This window comes from Petaurus breviceps, unplaced genomic scaffold, assembly GCF_028583685.1.
Source record: "Petaurus breviceps papuanus isolate PSGF00001 unplaced genomic scaffold, PetGlider_PUasm1.0 81, whole genome shotgun sequence".
NCBI lineage: Eukaryota > Metazoa > Chordata > Mammalia > Diprotodontia > Petauridae > Petaurus > Petaurus breviceps.
This window is the reverse complement of record NW_027186546.1, coordinates 4,183,174-4,197,439: the sequence shown is the minus strand read 5'-3', so window position 1 is coordinate 4,197,439 and position 14,266 is coordinate 4,183,174. Positions and strand designations below refer to the sequence as shown.

Genomic DNA, 14,266 nt, shown 5'->3' with positions numbered 1-14,266 from the left:
GCAATGAAGTAGCCAAGCAGAGCGCTACTTGAGCACAATTACTTAGAAAGGACATGGAAAATGTGTGTATATCACATTTGTATATTATATATACCATATATACACTAATATAGCATCATGTGATATAATATAAAATGTCTATCACCTGTGATTGGGGGAAGACATTTTATTCAAAGAGCAGAAACTCAGGAAAATCAGATTCCTAATCATTAGTCTGATACCTCCTTGGCAAATAAGCAGGAAATCTTTTAAAATATGATTCCTAAAATGTTTTTTTTTTAATTTACATGATACATCTCACCTATTTAATTTTAAGTTGATACTATTTATGTTCTTTTGAACATAAAGATATACTTTTGTGGAAAAGTACTTTGATTTCCTATTATTTGAAAGGATTTAAAAAGTGAAGTTATATGCTAGCATAGTTTCCATTACAATGTACCTTTGATAATATCTGACTACATAGCATTTCTCTACAGAATAGTTTTCCAATTCATGGACATTTACTGTAATGAATGTTAATTCATTTTCCTACTGAGTTATATTTAAACTTTCAACTAGTTTATGTCTCTTGTATATTATTACCTGCTTTATACAGCTTTTGTATATTTAATGTCTAGTTTTGTATATATTCCATCCAGCATTTGTCAAATGAAATCTATAATAGACATTGTTAAAAATAAAATGCTTTACTACCCCCTTTAAAAAAATTTACATGGTATACTTCTTTCTACTTCATTGGTAGTTATGAGGAAAGTGCTTTAAAGTTTACAAAGCCCTAAGTAAATGTGAATTATGATTGGAATTATTATTATTAATAATAGAACTTATAAATTAGGACAGAAAGAAAAATAAATGATACAACACTGATCTATTAAAGCTTTGGAGAAGATTAGTTCCATTTCATGTATGCAGAATGCAAAAGATTTTTTTGTCACATCACCGTAGATCTCTACATAATATATGAACAGTCTTACATATTTTGTGATCTTATACAGTCAGTAAATAATAATTTATTAAGGGTCTACAATGATCTAGGCAGTATGCTAAGTGCCAGGGATACAAAGAAAGACAAAAGCCAATTCCTGCTTTCAAGTAGCTCACAGTCTAACAGAAGAGACAACCTCTAACAACTACTGTGTTTCCCCGATAATAAGACCTATCCCAAAAATAAGCCCTCCCCTTACTGTGTAAGATTCCTCTAAAATAAGCCCTGCCCTGAAAATAAGCCCTATTGAGATTGCTACTGTAGTGAAGGTGATCCCCTGCGCTACACGCTACATTACGGTACCCTCTGTATGCACCGTCCCCCCCCCCAAACGCACACCGCGCTCCGAGCTGCATCCAATCAGAGCTGCAGCAGTGAGCGCGTCATACTATTCTTCCCCAGTGATTTGCTTGCTGGCGCCATTGAGAACAGTGCCGCGGAGGAGAGCTGAGGCAGGACAACATAAAAACCCGGTATGTAAGCGGGAGTGAGGGGGCATGATAGAGGATAAAAAGGGCATGATGGAGGAAAAAAGAAGAACTCAGGGGGCATGATGGAGTGAAAAGAAGGACTGATGGTCATAATTTTATTATTCTGTCTGTTTTGACCCCCAGACATGAGTACAAAAAGGAAGAGCTATACTGTTGAGTATAAGAAAGCAATTGTAGAGGAGTCACATGGCAAGAATCTTGCAGTTTTCTGTAAAGAAAAACTTTTGGATCTTCGAATGGTCAGAAAATGGAGAGCAGATTATAATAACCTCAATCAACAGGTGGATGAGGGAAAAGGGAAAAAGCGCAGGTCTGGATCAGGTCAGCAGCCCTTATATCCTGACTTGGAGATCCTCATTGGTGAATGGATTGCTGACAGGAGAGCAAAGGCCTTGGTTGTGCGCAAGGCTGATATTCAAGCATTTGCCCTTTCAATGGCACCAGAGTTTGAAATGGTCTCAGAAGGATTCAAAGCATCACAACACTGGTTGGACGGTTTCCTTCAACGGTATGAACTGCCCCTAAGAAGATCAACAACACTGTTTAAGCTGGAAGATGCTGAAGTTATTAAACGTGCACTTGCATTCAAGTCCTTTATTGATAGGATCGGCATTTCCAAGTACCAAACCTGCAATATGATTGCTATGGATGAAACTGCAGTGTTTATGGGACAAGGATCTCAAACAACAATTCATCACAGGGGTGCAACGTCAATCTACATTCCCACCACTGGCTATGAAAGTGCACGGGTCACCTGTGTTTTGGCAATTCATTTGGATGGAAAGAAAGCCACACCTCTAATCATCAGTAAGGGCAAGAAAGATAAGACTGAATGTGTATCTGGCATTTACGTTCTTGAAACTGAAAAAGCCTGGTGTACACAAGCCGTTATAAGAAAGTGGGTTGATTTAATGCTGCCACTTGTTATGCGAGGTAACCAAAGAGGTCTGATAGTCTGGGATTCAGCCAGCACTCACCGCGCTAAAGAAATGAAGAACTTCCTTGCAGAGAGAAGAATAGATCAAGTAATGATTCCTGCAGGAATGACTGCCTATCTCCAGACCCTTGATATTGCAATAAACAAGCCATTCAAGGACCATTTGCACATGGAAGTCAATGACTACATTGAAAATAGAACGGAAAGAAATCAGCGTGGAAACTTTGTGAAGCCCTGTCTGCAAGAAGTCGTGACTTGGGTGAAGAAGTCATGGGATAAAATTACTGACAGCTGTGTCGCCAAGGCACTACGAGCAGGTTACCTGGACAAGACATATTCATTTAAAGAGAGATATATTGCTGGACATGACAGATTGGGTCCACTTCTTCTGAAGGAAATGGAGGCGCAAGACATCCAGGACAGAATTCAGGGTATGGACACTTATGACGGTGTTGTTGAAGAAGATGACATGATCATTATTGAATAAAGGTACATTTTTTGTTCACATTTACCTGTTTATTACAATTGCTGTCAATGTTCATTAAAATAAGCCCTCCCCTGAAAATAAGCCCTCTGGTGTTTTTCTGTCCAAAAAAAAAAATAATAAGACAGTGTCTTATTATCGGGGAAACACGGTATGTACAAAGGATGTATGCAAGATACATTGGAGATAATCAACAGAGCAAAGGCACTAGGATTAAGAGGGATCAGGAAAAGCTTTCTGTAGAGAATAGAATTTTAGCTGGGGCTTGAAGGAAGCCAAGAGGCAGAGATAATTCTGGCATGGGGGACAGTTAGTGAAAAATGCCTGGAGTTGGGAGTGTCTTATCCAAGGAACAGAAAAGGGTCCATTGTCACTGAATCACAGAATATATGTGTGTATTAGCTTAGGAAGGGGCAGGGGGAGGGAAGGGCAGGTTATGAAGGGTTTCCAACACACTACAGAGGATTCTATATCTGATCTTGGAGATGGTAGGGAGTTATTGGAGTTTATTGACGTGGGCAGGGGTGACAGACTTGCACTTTGACAGCTCAGTGGAAGATGGATTGGAGTGGAGAGAGACTTGCACCCATAGACTATTGCAATAGTCCATATATAGATAACTATAGTTCTATTTCAATTGTTTTTTAACTCTCTATTTTCCTGCTAAGGCGGCTAATCAATATTTTTGCTCTTCAGTGAGTATTGAAACAGGCAGTGTACCACAGTGGATAGAAGTCAGGAAGACCTTTGCTTCAAATCCTGACTTTGATACTTGTTAGCTGTGTGACCCAGGGCAAGTCACTTAACTTCTATTTCTGCAGGTATAAAAATGGGGATAATAGTACCTATCTCTCAGGGTTGTTTTTATTATTAAATGAGAGAATATTTGCAAAGCAATTTGCAAACCTTAAGGAGTTATATAAATACCAGCTATTATCATTATCAGGAAAAGGTTGCTATCCCAAGGAGATGAGGAATGGGAGAAAGAATAGCAAAGTCATGAAGAGAAGGGAAATTGAGTGACAAGTAGTATGAGATTGAGTGACAAGTAGTATGTCTCAGAGGTGGGATTTGAATACATCTATTTCCAACTCTTAAATTCAGGTTTCCATGGGCTATATACTATAGTGCCTCTATAAGAATGGGGCAGCAGTGTCTAAATTCATAGAACTGGGCAGAACTGGAGCAGAAGACTACTGACTGAGATACAAAGGGGGTGAATAAGAAGCTAGAAACACTTCTAGGACATTGTTATGTTTTTAGCCAGTTTTCAGGTGGGAAGCTGGATAAAAGGGAGTTATCTTTCCAGAACATTTGGGACAACATTTGCTGAGAAAGTTTCTAATTGTTTCATTTCCTTCTTTGTTGCAATTAACTACCTTTAATGATTCTATGCCATGGTTTGCTTGCATTTTTTTTTTTTTGGTAGCATGGTTGTCTAAATATCTAGTCCCTAATTGATCTCAGATATCTTCACTTTCACAATCAGAACGTATTTCTTATTATATTATCATTAGTCTGTTTATGAAATGAGTATAATCTAACACATCTAGATGAGTAATTTGCAAGCCCCTGGAATTCAGTGCCTTACATGCCTATTATCTTCAGGGTTGGTCCATTTCTCTTCACATAGTTCTTACTATTTATTAATGATGATAAACCTATCATTAAGATACATTGGTCTGGCAATATGTTGGATAAATTAGAGGATGGAGAACTTGAACACTGTTATAGCAATCTAGGGATGGTGATGAGGACTTGTACAAAGGTAAGAGTGAGAATGTAGAGGAAGGATCTGATAGGAAAAAATGTTTTGAGAAAATGTGATGATTTGGATGTGTGGGATGATGTAAAAATAAGTTTTTTCTACTCCTGAAATGTTCCCCTCCTCTTTTAATTTTTTTTGTTATGTATATATTTTGTTTTTCTATCACTTACATTTACCAAATATATTTCACTCTCCAAGAGATATTTTCTTGTAATTGTGGAATCATATTTTTTATGTAATTGTGGAATCACCTTTTTTTTTATACACTTTAAAATATCAAGAAATAAATATTTATCTAGTCTAAAGTCCCTTTTCATAACTTTCCGTTAGAAAAGTGTGGAAAAGGTCGACAACCAAATCTAAGGTCTCAGGAAGATGGATTCAATGTGGTACCCAAACTTAGAACAAAAAAAAATGTAGTTAAGGTCATTGCTTTTCCATATCTGGGAGAGACTGTCCTCTTCATTTAAGAAGCATTTATTAAACTCTTATTATTAAATTTAGGGAAAACAAATACAAAGAGAAAAACAGTCCCTGCCTGCAAGGAGCTTACATTCTAGTGGCTGGAAAACAATTCATGGGACATTAAAATATCAAGCAAGTGGGGGCAGGAAGAAGAGTTGAATGTAAGTGGCTGGGGGGTGGAGAGGTGGGTTGGCTTCAGGTCCTGGTAGAGAAAGTCTGGGACAGTATGGAGAGCAGTTTAGAGAGGAATGAAGATTTAGTTGGCCTGGTTGCCCTCCTTAAATTGCAGGTTCTTAAGGAACTAGGCAATTAGTGGGAGAGGCAGTGGGGGAAGAAGGTAGTTCCAATGTGAGAAGTCTGGGGTGTAAAAGAGCTTTCAGGGTGAAGGGTTTTCTGAAGTTATACTGCTTAGGGGATTAAGATACTGATTACCTGAGAGAGAAAGGTTCTTCCATCCTAATGGGTGGGTGGGGAGTTGTCAAAAGAGGAAATGAATTGAATGCCCTTAGGAGAAGTTTTTAGTGACTCTAATTCTATTAGACTGAATAGAATGTTTACTCAAAATTGAATAAATCCCCATGAATATTACCTCAAAATTGTCTTAGGGCAGAGGGGTGTGTGTGTTTGCATATGTGTATGACACCATGACATTATGAATATTTTCCCAATCTAGAGATGCTTAGATTTAGAATAAGATTAAATTAATAAAAGTCCTTCTGGATGACTTGTCCTGAAAACACAAAGTATAGTATTGTCTTTTCTACAACACAATGAAGAAAAAAGGGACATTTCAGTGATATTGAACAGCATCAAAAAAGTCTTACATCAGATGCTAGTAATCAAACACACTAGTAATCCCCCACCCATGCAAAGAAGGAACAGCGATATCTTTTCATTTGGAGTCAAGCTTGGTCCTTACAATTTCACAGTATTCAATTGGTATTGTTTTGTTCTAGTTTTTCCTCCTTTCAAGTAATATTGACTTAAATACATATATTTATGTATGGAAGGATAGGTGCTATTATAATCTCTATTTTACAGATAAGGAAACCAGGTTAGGAAAGGGAGGTTAAGTAAATTGACCAGGGTCACACAGATAGTATCAGTTTGAGGCAAAATTTGAATTCATATCTTCTTGATTCCAAATTTAGCATTCTACCCACAATTCGACCTAGTTGGCAAAAACAGTCCCTACCCTGAGGAAAGAATAAAACAATTATACTGATAAATTAAGTTCAAGAAAATTTTAGGAGGGAGTGCTCATGAGAAGTCAGGTAGTGGTGGTAGGGGGTGCCAGTGGCGGGGGGGGGTTGTTGGGGAGGGAGATAATAAATGCTTCAGGCAGGAGGTGGTAGCACTTTAGCTGAGTTTTGAAGGAAATTGAGACTGGAATATATTCCAAATCTGGAGAGCAGATAGCCTTCAAAGAGGCAGTGTGGTATATAATTCCAGACAACTTGGATTCAAGTGTCTGACATCTACTAGCTGTGCCTCCTAAGCAACTGAAGCTAGTTCTTAATTTTTTTTTTATGGGGGAGTGGGGGGGAGGTGTGGGTGTGTCACCGTTCCCTTTGTTAGTCCGTTGAAAACCAATAGATTTTTAGGCATGTTTCCAAAACAATTCCGAAGGATTTATGACGAAAAATGCTATGAGAATGAATTGATGGACTCTGAAAGCAGAATGAAGCACACTTTTTAAACTTAATTATTTTTACTTATTGGTCTGAGTTTTCTTTTTCAACGTGGCTAATATGGAACTGTTTTGAACGAGTGCAATAAGTATAATCTATACAAAACTGCTTGTCTTCTCAAGGAGCGTTAGGTGAGGGACAGAATTTGGAACTCAATTTTTTAAAAAAAGGAATATTAAAATGTTAGTTTACGTGTAATTGAGAAAAATAAAATAACTAAGTTAAAATGCATAGTTTAATAAAGGAAATTCATTATATTGGAATAATTTTTTGAAAAGTTGGCGGACCCCAGCTCCCAGACTACAAATTATATTGCAAGTTCTTATCTACATTTGTAACGGGGCAGGAAGTTCCTCTCAGGGAGCTCTCAATACCAAAGAAGCACAGGTTGGGGGGCGGGGAGAGGCGCAGGTGGGAGATGGAATGCGGGATTCAGGGAACAGAAAGTCCTCCAGTTTAGCAGGACAGTAGAGCAGAACCAGATAGGCTTTCAGGGAAGTAAAAGAAGGCGCAAAAGCGTAGCTTTGCTCCGCCGTGGTTGACGGATAGAACCGGTGGACGTAAGGACGTGAGCAGCTGAGATGCGCCCTAGACACCTGGGCAGGCCCGTCGGCGGCACCAGACGTAGGGAAAGAACAAGAGGGCTTCTCTGGTTTGGAGGGTGCCCGTGGGGAGACCCGAAGGTGTGGCAGCTCGCTCCGGGTAGATGTGTGGGAGGGGGAGGAGAGTGTCTACGACCAGACACTAGGTGAGTGGCTGGAGAGCCGCGTGGGCGGGAGTGCGGTCTGGAGGGCGGAAGGGGATTGGTCAGTTGGCAGCCTCTGTGTGTATGTGGATGGATGGGTGTGTGTAGTGGGGGGGCGGAAGGGGGCCGCTAGTCTGTCAGGCTGGGCGTGGAGCTAGCTAGCACTCTAGTCTCTCCTCCTCCGGCCTAGCTCCGCCCGCACGTGAGGTGCGCTGCCTGTACCGACTCTCTTCCTCCTTCTCCACTTAGCTCTATCTCTGCTCTAGTCTGACTCCCTCCCTCTTTTTCTCTCCTTTCACACTTCCCTGGCCGCTCCCTCCCTTCTCTCGCCCGCCCAAAAAGAAGTCGAACGCGGAACGCATCGATAGCTCGGCCTTCGCGGCTCCCATCCATTCACTCGGGGCTCGACTTGCCCAGGCGGCGGTGGTGGCGGCGGCGGCGGCAGAGGCGGCAGCAGCAGCGGTGGCTGCGCCTCGGGCTCCGGCTCCTTCTGCGCTCCCCGGCCCCCGCCATTTCAGAGTGGGCTCGAGAGCGGTACTAACGCAGGCGGCCGTGCGGGCCTGAGACCCAGCGTCTCTCCAGCGCGGAAGAGAGGTACGGGCTCCGCCGCCCTCCCTCCTGAGTCCCTGCCCGGGGTCCGACCTTTCCTCGCCGGCGCCAGGCTGGGCGGGGCGGACGGAGAGTGAATGAATTAGGGGTCCTAGCGGGGGTGGGGGAGCCCCGAGGGGTGGGAGGGACGGAGTCTTGGTGGGGACGAGCCGTGGGGGGTGCGGGGAGAGGCTGCCGCTGCTTCCTGAACGGGAATCCCCTTCCTTCTTTCCTTTCTTTCTTCCTTCCTCCCTCCCTCCCCGGAGAGCCGGCCGGGCTCGAGGCGAGCTGAAACTCGGCCGCCCCGAGGGCGGGTCCGGGCGTGGTGGAGGTTGCGCCCGGGTCTGTCGGTGGGTCGGTGCACTCCCTCCTGGCCGGCCCCCCGCCTCCCCTGCCCAGCTCCGGCTGCCTGGCGGTGTCCTCCCTGTCGCCCTTAGCATCTCCCCTAGCGAGCGAGAAACTTCTTTTGCTGTCGCTGCCGCTGCTAAGTGGCCGTCTTCCTTGTGAACAAAGACTGTGTGTGTGTGTGTGTGTGTGTGTGTGTGTGTGTGTGTGTGTGTGTGTGTGTGTGTTGGGGGCAGGAGGGGGGGGTCCTTTCCCTAGAGAATTGAGTAGTCAAAGACCCCTGTTTGAGGTTACGTTGGGGAGAGTCCAGCTGCAGCCGCTCAGTTCTCAACTACCTCCCTTGTATGTGACATTTTGTAGCCTCGGCAAGTGGCAGCAGAAAGCTCTAGGTGTATGGAATTAAACCTCGCATTAGTTGTAAACGGAAAATGGTTTATCCCAGAGAATTTTGCTGAGTCAAGTTTATTTATAAGCAAGAAAAAAAATCACCCACAAACTAAAAGTGTTTATCTGTACTGAAGAATGCAGAACATGTTCATCTTAGAAGTTACTATAGTAATACCGTGTTGTAACAAAACTCCCAACATTTAGCAATGATGACCAGTGCTGAGGACTCAGTTGTGGCCGCCAAAACAACTTACTGCAGCCTTTTAATCAGGTGTGTGCATATGTTATAGCTAAAGCTCCAGACTGGCTGATGTTTACATATGCAGTAATAAGCATAGTGAATTAGAGAAGGGAAAATGGCTATTAATATCCAGACAGTCTTAACATTAGTCATTGATTGATGGCAGTATTGATGAACTCCGATTCAAAATGATAGACTTTATCAACTGCATATAGTTGATGGCAGTTAGGCATTGTTTGTAAACTAATCCATGTTCAAATGTAGTTGGTTTTAAACAGCTGACATAAGAATTTGAATTTTCAGGAAGAGGTAAATTAAAAGGCTGTTGCTTACCTTTAAACTGCTAAGTTTCCTTTCTTGGCTATGCTGTCACTTAACCTCTTTCTGACTCAGTTTTCTCATTTGTACAGTGATGAACTTGGGGTGGTGCAGTGGATAAAGTGCTGGACTTGAAGTTAGGAAGGCCTTAGTTTAAATCCAGCCTCAGACACTTACAAGCTGTTTGACCCTGGGCAAGTCACTTAACCTCTGTTTGCCTCACTTTCTTTATCTGTAAAAAGGGGATAATAATAGCACCTATTTCCCAGGGTAGTTGTGAGGATCAAATGAGGTAATAATTGTAGAATACTTGGCATAGTGCCTGGCACATAGTATGAACTATACAAATGTTAGGTAGTATTATCCTACTGCTTGTTCTAGCTCCAAAAAATATATGATTTTTTAAGACTTTGATGATCTTTTCCTTTAATTTAAAATGTGATTTTTTTTTTGCATTCAACTTTTCAGGAACTCTTCATGTGTATAGAAATTAAAATATATTCATACACATATACCATTTGTTTATTCAGTAGAAATTGATTAGGCACTTCACATAGGCAACAGCGGATACAGAAGTGCATAAAACATGAATGGCATCTACATTCTAGGAGCTTGTTGTCTAGTAAGGGAGATGTTAAGTACATGAGCAGGCACCATCAAGAGGACCTGGGTTCAAAGCTCTCAGTGTCAGTTGAACAAATAATCATTTAACCCTTCCCAAGACTCAGTTTCCTCAGTTATAAGCTGAAGGGGTTGGACTAAATGACGTTTGAGGTTGCTTCTAGCTCAAAATATATGATCATATGAACTGTGACACAAAGTAGAACATTTTAAGGGTCATTAGAGAGGTTCTATGGGAGTTCAGAAAAAAAGAGATTTGTTCCTGTTTGGAGGATCTGGAAAAGCTTTTTGGGAGGAAATGATACCTGAGGAGCTCCTAAGGAGAGAGGGAGTCTGATAAAGTAGGTAGAGATCCATCCTTGAAGCTGGAAAGACCAGGGGTTCAGGTCCTTCCCCTGACATACTTAGACTGTGTGACCCAGAGCAAGTCATTTAAACTCTCAGTGCACCAGGCAACTCCCTAAGACTATAAAAGTACAGAGAATGTGCTGGTACAGAGAAATTTCCTCACCTGGAAATTCCCTAGACCAATGAAATCACAGGGTCTGTCGTCCCTATCCTTTGAATGAAATTAGTGCAGGGAACACCGGATTTAGTGAAAACAATTTGATTTTGAATCTTAGCTTCGTTACTGTGAATCAATGGTAGAGTCAATTTATTTTTCTAAATCTTAATTTTTTTATTTCATATACTTGTCCAGATTGGGAAGCCTGAGGGAAAGAAGGCTGGACTAGATGATTTCTAAGGTTCCTTTCAGTTCTAAATCCTATGAATCTATAATGTATAGGATTTAAATTGTTAGATTTGAGGGGAATACCCTCCAGGCATGAGTAAAGGCACAGCTAGAAAGAGCACGGAACTGAGTTCAGCCAAGGTGGACTGTAAGTGCTTCATTTTGGCCATGCTATAGAGTATTATAGAATATATGAAGGACAGTAGTACAAGATAAAGCTGGAGACTAGAGCAAGATTGTGGAGGTCATAAATGTCAGACTGAGGATTTGACACTTGATGGTCAACTTGGGTTGAGTTAGCCCTTGTTTTTTGAACTTTAAGGTAAACAGGTTTTTTTTTTGAGAGGCAGGAGCTAGGAGTTGAAGTTATGGCTCAGATTTTGTAAACATTTATTTAACGCCTCGTATGTACCAGGCACTGTGCTATTTGCTGAGTTCACAGAGTGAAAGGAAAGAGCCCCTGCTTTTAAGGAGCTTACATTATATTCATGGAAACAACATGTGCACATAAAAGTAAATACGAAACATACACAGGATAAATATGAGTTAATTTGGGAAGGCATTAGCAACTTTTGGGAATCAGAAATTCTAGGCCTGGTGTAGGAACTGCTTGCTTAGCTTTGAAGCATGGTAAATTTTCTCCCTGCTGTTTGTTGTTGACCATTACACAAGGAGGGCCAAAATAGCATGAGCTTCCTGGCTGTAGTGGCTAAGAACTAGGCTAGTACAAGTTCCTTGTTCTCATATTGAAGGCAATTGGGTATGGAAAAAGGTAAATTAAGAAAAGGTAAATTATTATTCTTTACCTGACACAAACACTTTTGGAGCTTAAGGCCCTGTTGCAGAGTAGGGCTCAAAACAGGCTGGTGAATAGTATATTTGACAAACTAGAATATTTGGATTTTGACCTGTTTGGATATTTCCTATTCTTGGGTGAGCCAAATAGATAGAACTTATGTTTTTTTTTTTTTTTTACTGTATACATGTATATTTATGTACAAACAATGAATACATTTGCATGTGCATGAATGTACACATTTAAGTAATTTGTTCAGGAACTGATATCCAGTTTTGGATTATTGTCGATTCCCTTCTAAATGGTATTGATTGACCTTTCTTATATGTACTTTTTTTTTCTTTGGTTCCATAAAAGAAATCAATGGCTATTCCATACGTATGTATGTACAGACATACATACACACATGTCTACATATGGGGGGCAGGATGTATATGGTAGTATATGTAATGTAGTTCAAATTCTTGATGTTGAGCAAATTGAACAATTTCACCATGGGAGGGGGAATCTGTTTCTATATCCTTTAAAAATGCTTTGATTAATAAAATAATTTGTTCTTATATACTTTTAACTTTATTTACTTGTCAGCTTTGTCTGAAGCTGGCCAAGGTGTACTTCTTGTCACCTGTTCATAATCTTTGCTATAGATTTTATAGCCACTGCCATCTCTTTAGAAGCTAGAGTTTTGTAGAAAAATGACAACGGCAGCAGTTTAGGTTGTACAGTGCTGTACTCTATGCACTTCTCATCCATGAAATCATGACATATTCCAGTGAGAACATTGGCCATTCTAAAAAGAATAGAGTATGAAATTAAAAAAAACCACGCCTGTACTTACTCTGGATTTATTTTTCTCAAAATACTGATGGGAAAGTTGTCAAAAATGAAAGTCAGGTTTCTAAGATATGTAGCTTATAGTATTTTAGTAGAAATCTATTATGTTCTATTCCATTGAGGCCATTAAAACAAGTTTTACTAAAGTTATTTTCAGCCTTACATTTTTTGATTATATCCTAAAAGTGTATGTCCCTCATAAAGGTAGATATCCATTTCATTTCTGGCCTGTAGGAAAGTTTGGGCTACATTAAATTTATATATAAAGAATATTCTGCTTATATTTTTATTATTATTTTTTGTTGTAAGGCCTGCTGAAAATGACTGAATATAAGCTTGTGGTAGTTGGAGCTGGTGGCGTAGGCAAGAGTGCCTTGACAATACAGCTAATTCAGAATCACTTTGTAGATGAGTATGATCCTACAATAGAGGTAAGTCTATTTTAAATATTATATGTGTGTGATATTACATAATGACATACATATAATAGACTGGAGCTTTTGACCAATAATACTTAGCTGAAATGTATTTCAGATCCGTGTGAAAACTTAAAATTAATTTTGAACTGCTTAACTTTTTAAAGATTTTTCCCCACTTAAATGTAAAAGCAATTTTTAACACATTTTTAAAACTTTGAGTTCCAAATTTTCTCCCTTCTTCACTCCCCACTCCCCTCATTGAGAAGGCAAGCAATTTGAAATAGGTTATATGTGTGTAGTTATACAAAACATTTACATAATAGTCATATTGTAAAAGAAAACACAGACATACAAAAAAAACTCAAGAAAAATAAAGTTAAAAAAATATGCTTCAATCTTTATTCAGACACCATCAGTTCTTTATCTGGGGATGGATAGCATTTTTCCTAAGTCCTTCAGAGTCATCTTGGATAATTGTATTACTAAGAATAACCAAGTCCTTCATAGTTGATCATCCTACAATATTGCTGTTAGTTTGTACACAATACATGTTGTTTTGTATCACCTTCTATAATTCTTTCCAGGTTTTTCTGAGAGCATTCTGCTCATTTCATATAGCACAGTAACATTCCATCAAAACCACTTATCACAATTTATTTAGTTATTCCCCACTTGATGGCCATCCCTTCAATTTCCAATTCTTTGCCAGAACAGGGCTGTTATAAATATTTTTGTATGTATATGTCCTTTTCCTTTTTTAAAATCTCTTTTGGGATACGGACTTAGTAATGGTATTGCTAGGTCAAGGGGTATGCATGGTTTTATAGCCCTTTGGGCATAGTTCCAAATTACTCTATCAAATGTTTGAATCAGGTCCTACCTGTACAAACAGTGCATTAATGTCTCATTTTCCCCACATCCCCTCCAACATTTGTCGTTTTCTTTTCTAACCTATTAGCTAATCTTAGTAGAAATGAGTTACTATCTCAAAGTTGTTTTAATTTACATTTTTCCAGTTAGTAGTGATTTAAAGCATATTTTCATATGGCTGTAGTTAGCATTGATTACTTCACCTGAAAATTGTTCATATATTTTGGTCATTTATTAATTGGGGAATGGCTCTTGTTTTTATAAATTTGACTCAGTTCTCTATTTGTTTGAGAAATGAGACCTTTATCAGAGAAACTTCACATTTTTTTTCACAGTTATGATTGCTAATTGTATTTCCCTCTATCCTATTTTTGTTTCTGTTTATTCTATTCTGTCTCCTTTCACTGTGTCTCTCCTCAAAAGTGTTTTGCTTCTGACTACTTACTCCCCCAATCTGCCCTCCCTTCTATCACTCTCCTTTCTCTCTCTCCCCTCCCTTTCTTTTATCCCCTTCGCTTCCTACTTTCTGTAGGGAAGAGTAGATT

At 39.8% G+C, this 14,266-nt stretch overlaps 1 protein-coding gene across 3 annotated transcripts in view; it reads left to right on the top strand.

Annotated features, from left to right (window-relative positions):
* Positions 1–7,955: 7,955 nt before the first annotated feature.
* LOC138176111 (GTPase KRas) overlaps positions 7,956–14,266 on the top strand; it is a 47,475-nt gene continuing 41,164 nt past the window's right edge. For 2 of the 3 annotated variants that reach the window (XM_069106858.1, XM_069106860.1), the window contains exons 1-2: positions 8,005–8,163; positions 12,742–12,863. In XM_069106858.1, coding sequence (XP_068962959.1) covers positions 12,753–12,863 — 111 coding nt within the window. In that variant the 5' untranslated portion in view covers positions 8,005–8,163; positions 12,742–12,752. Of the gene's footprint in view, positions 8,164–12,741; positions 12,864–14,266 lie in introns of all 3 variants that reach the window. The other variant, XM_069106859.1, reaches the window with a different exon arrangement.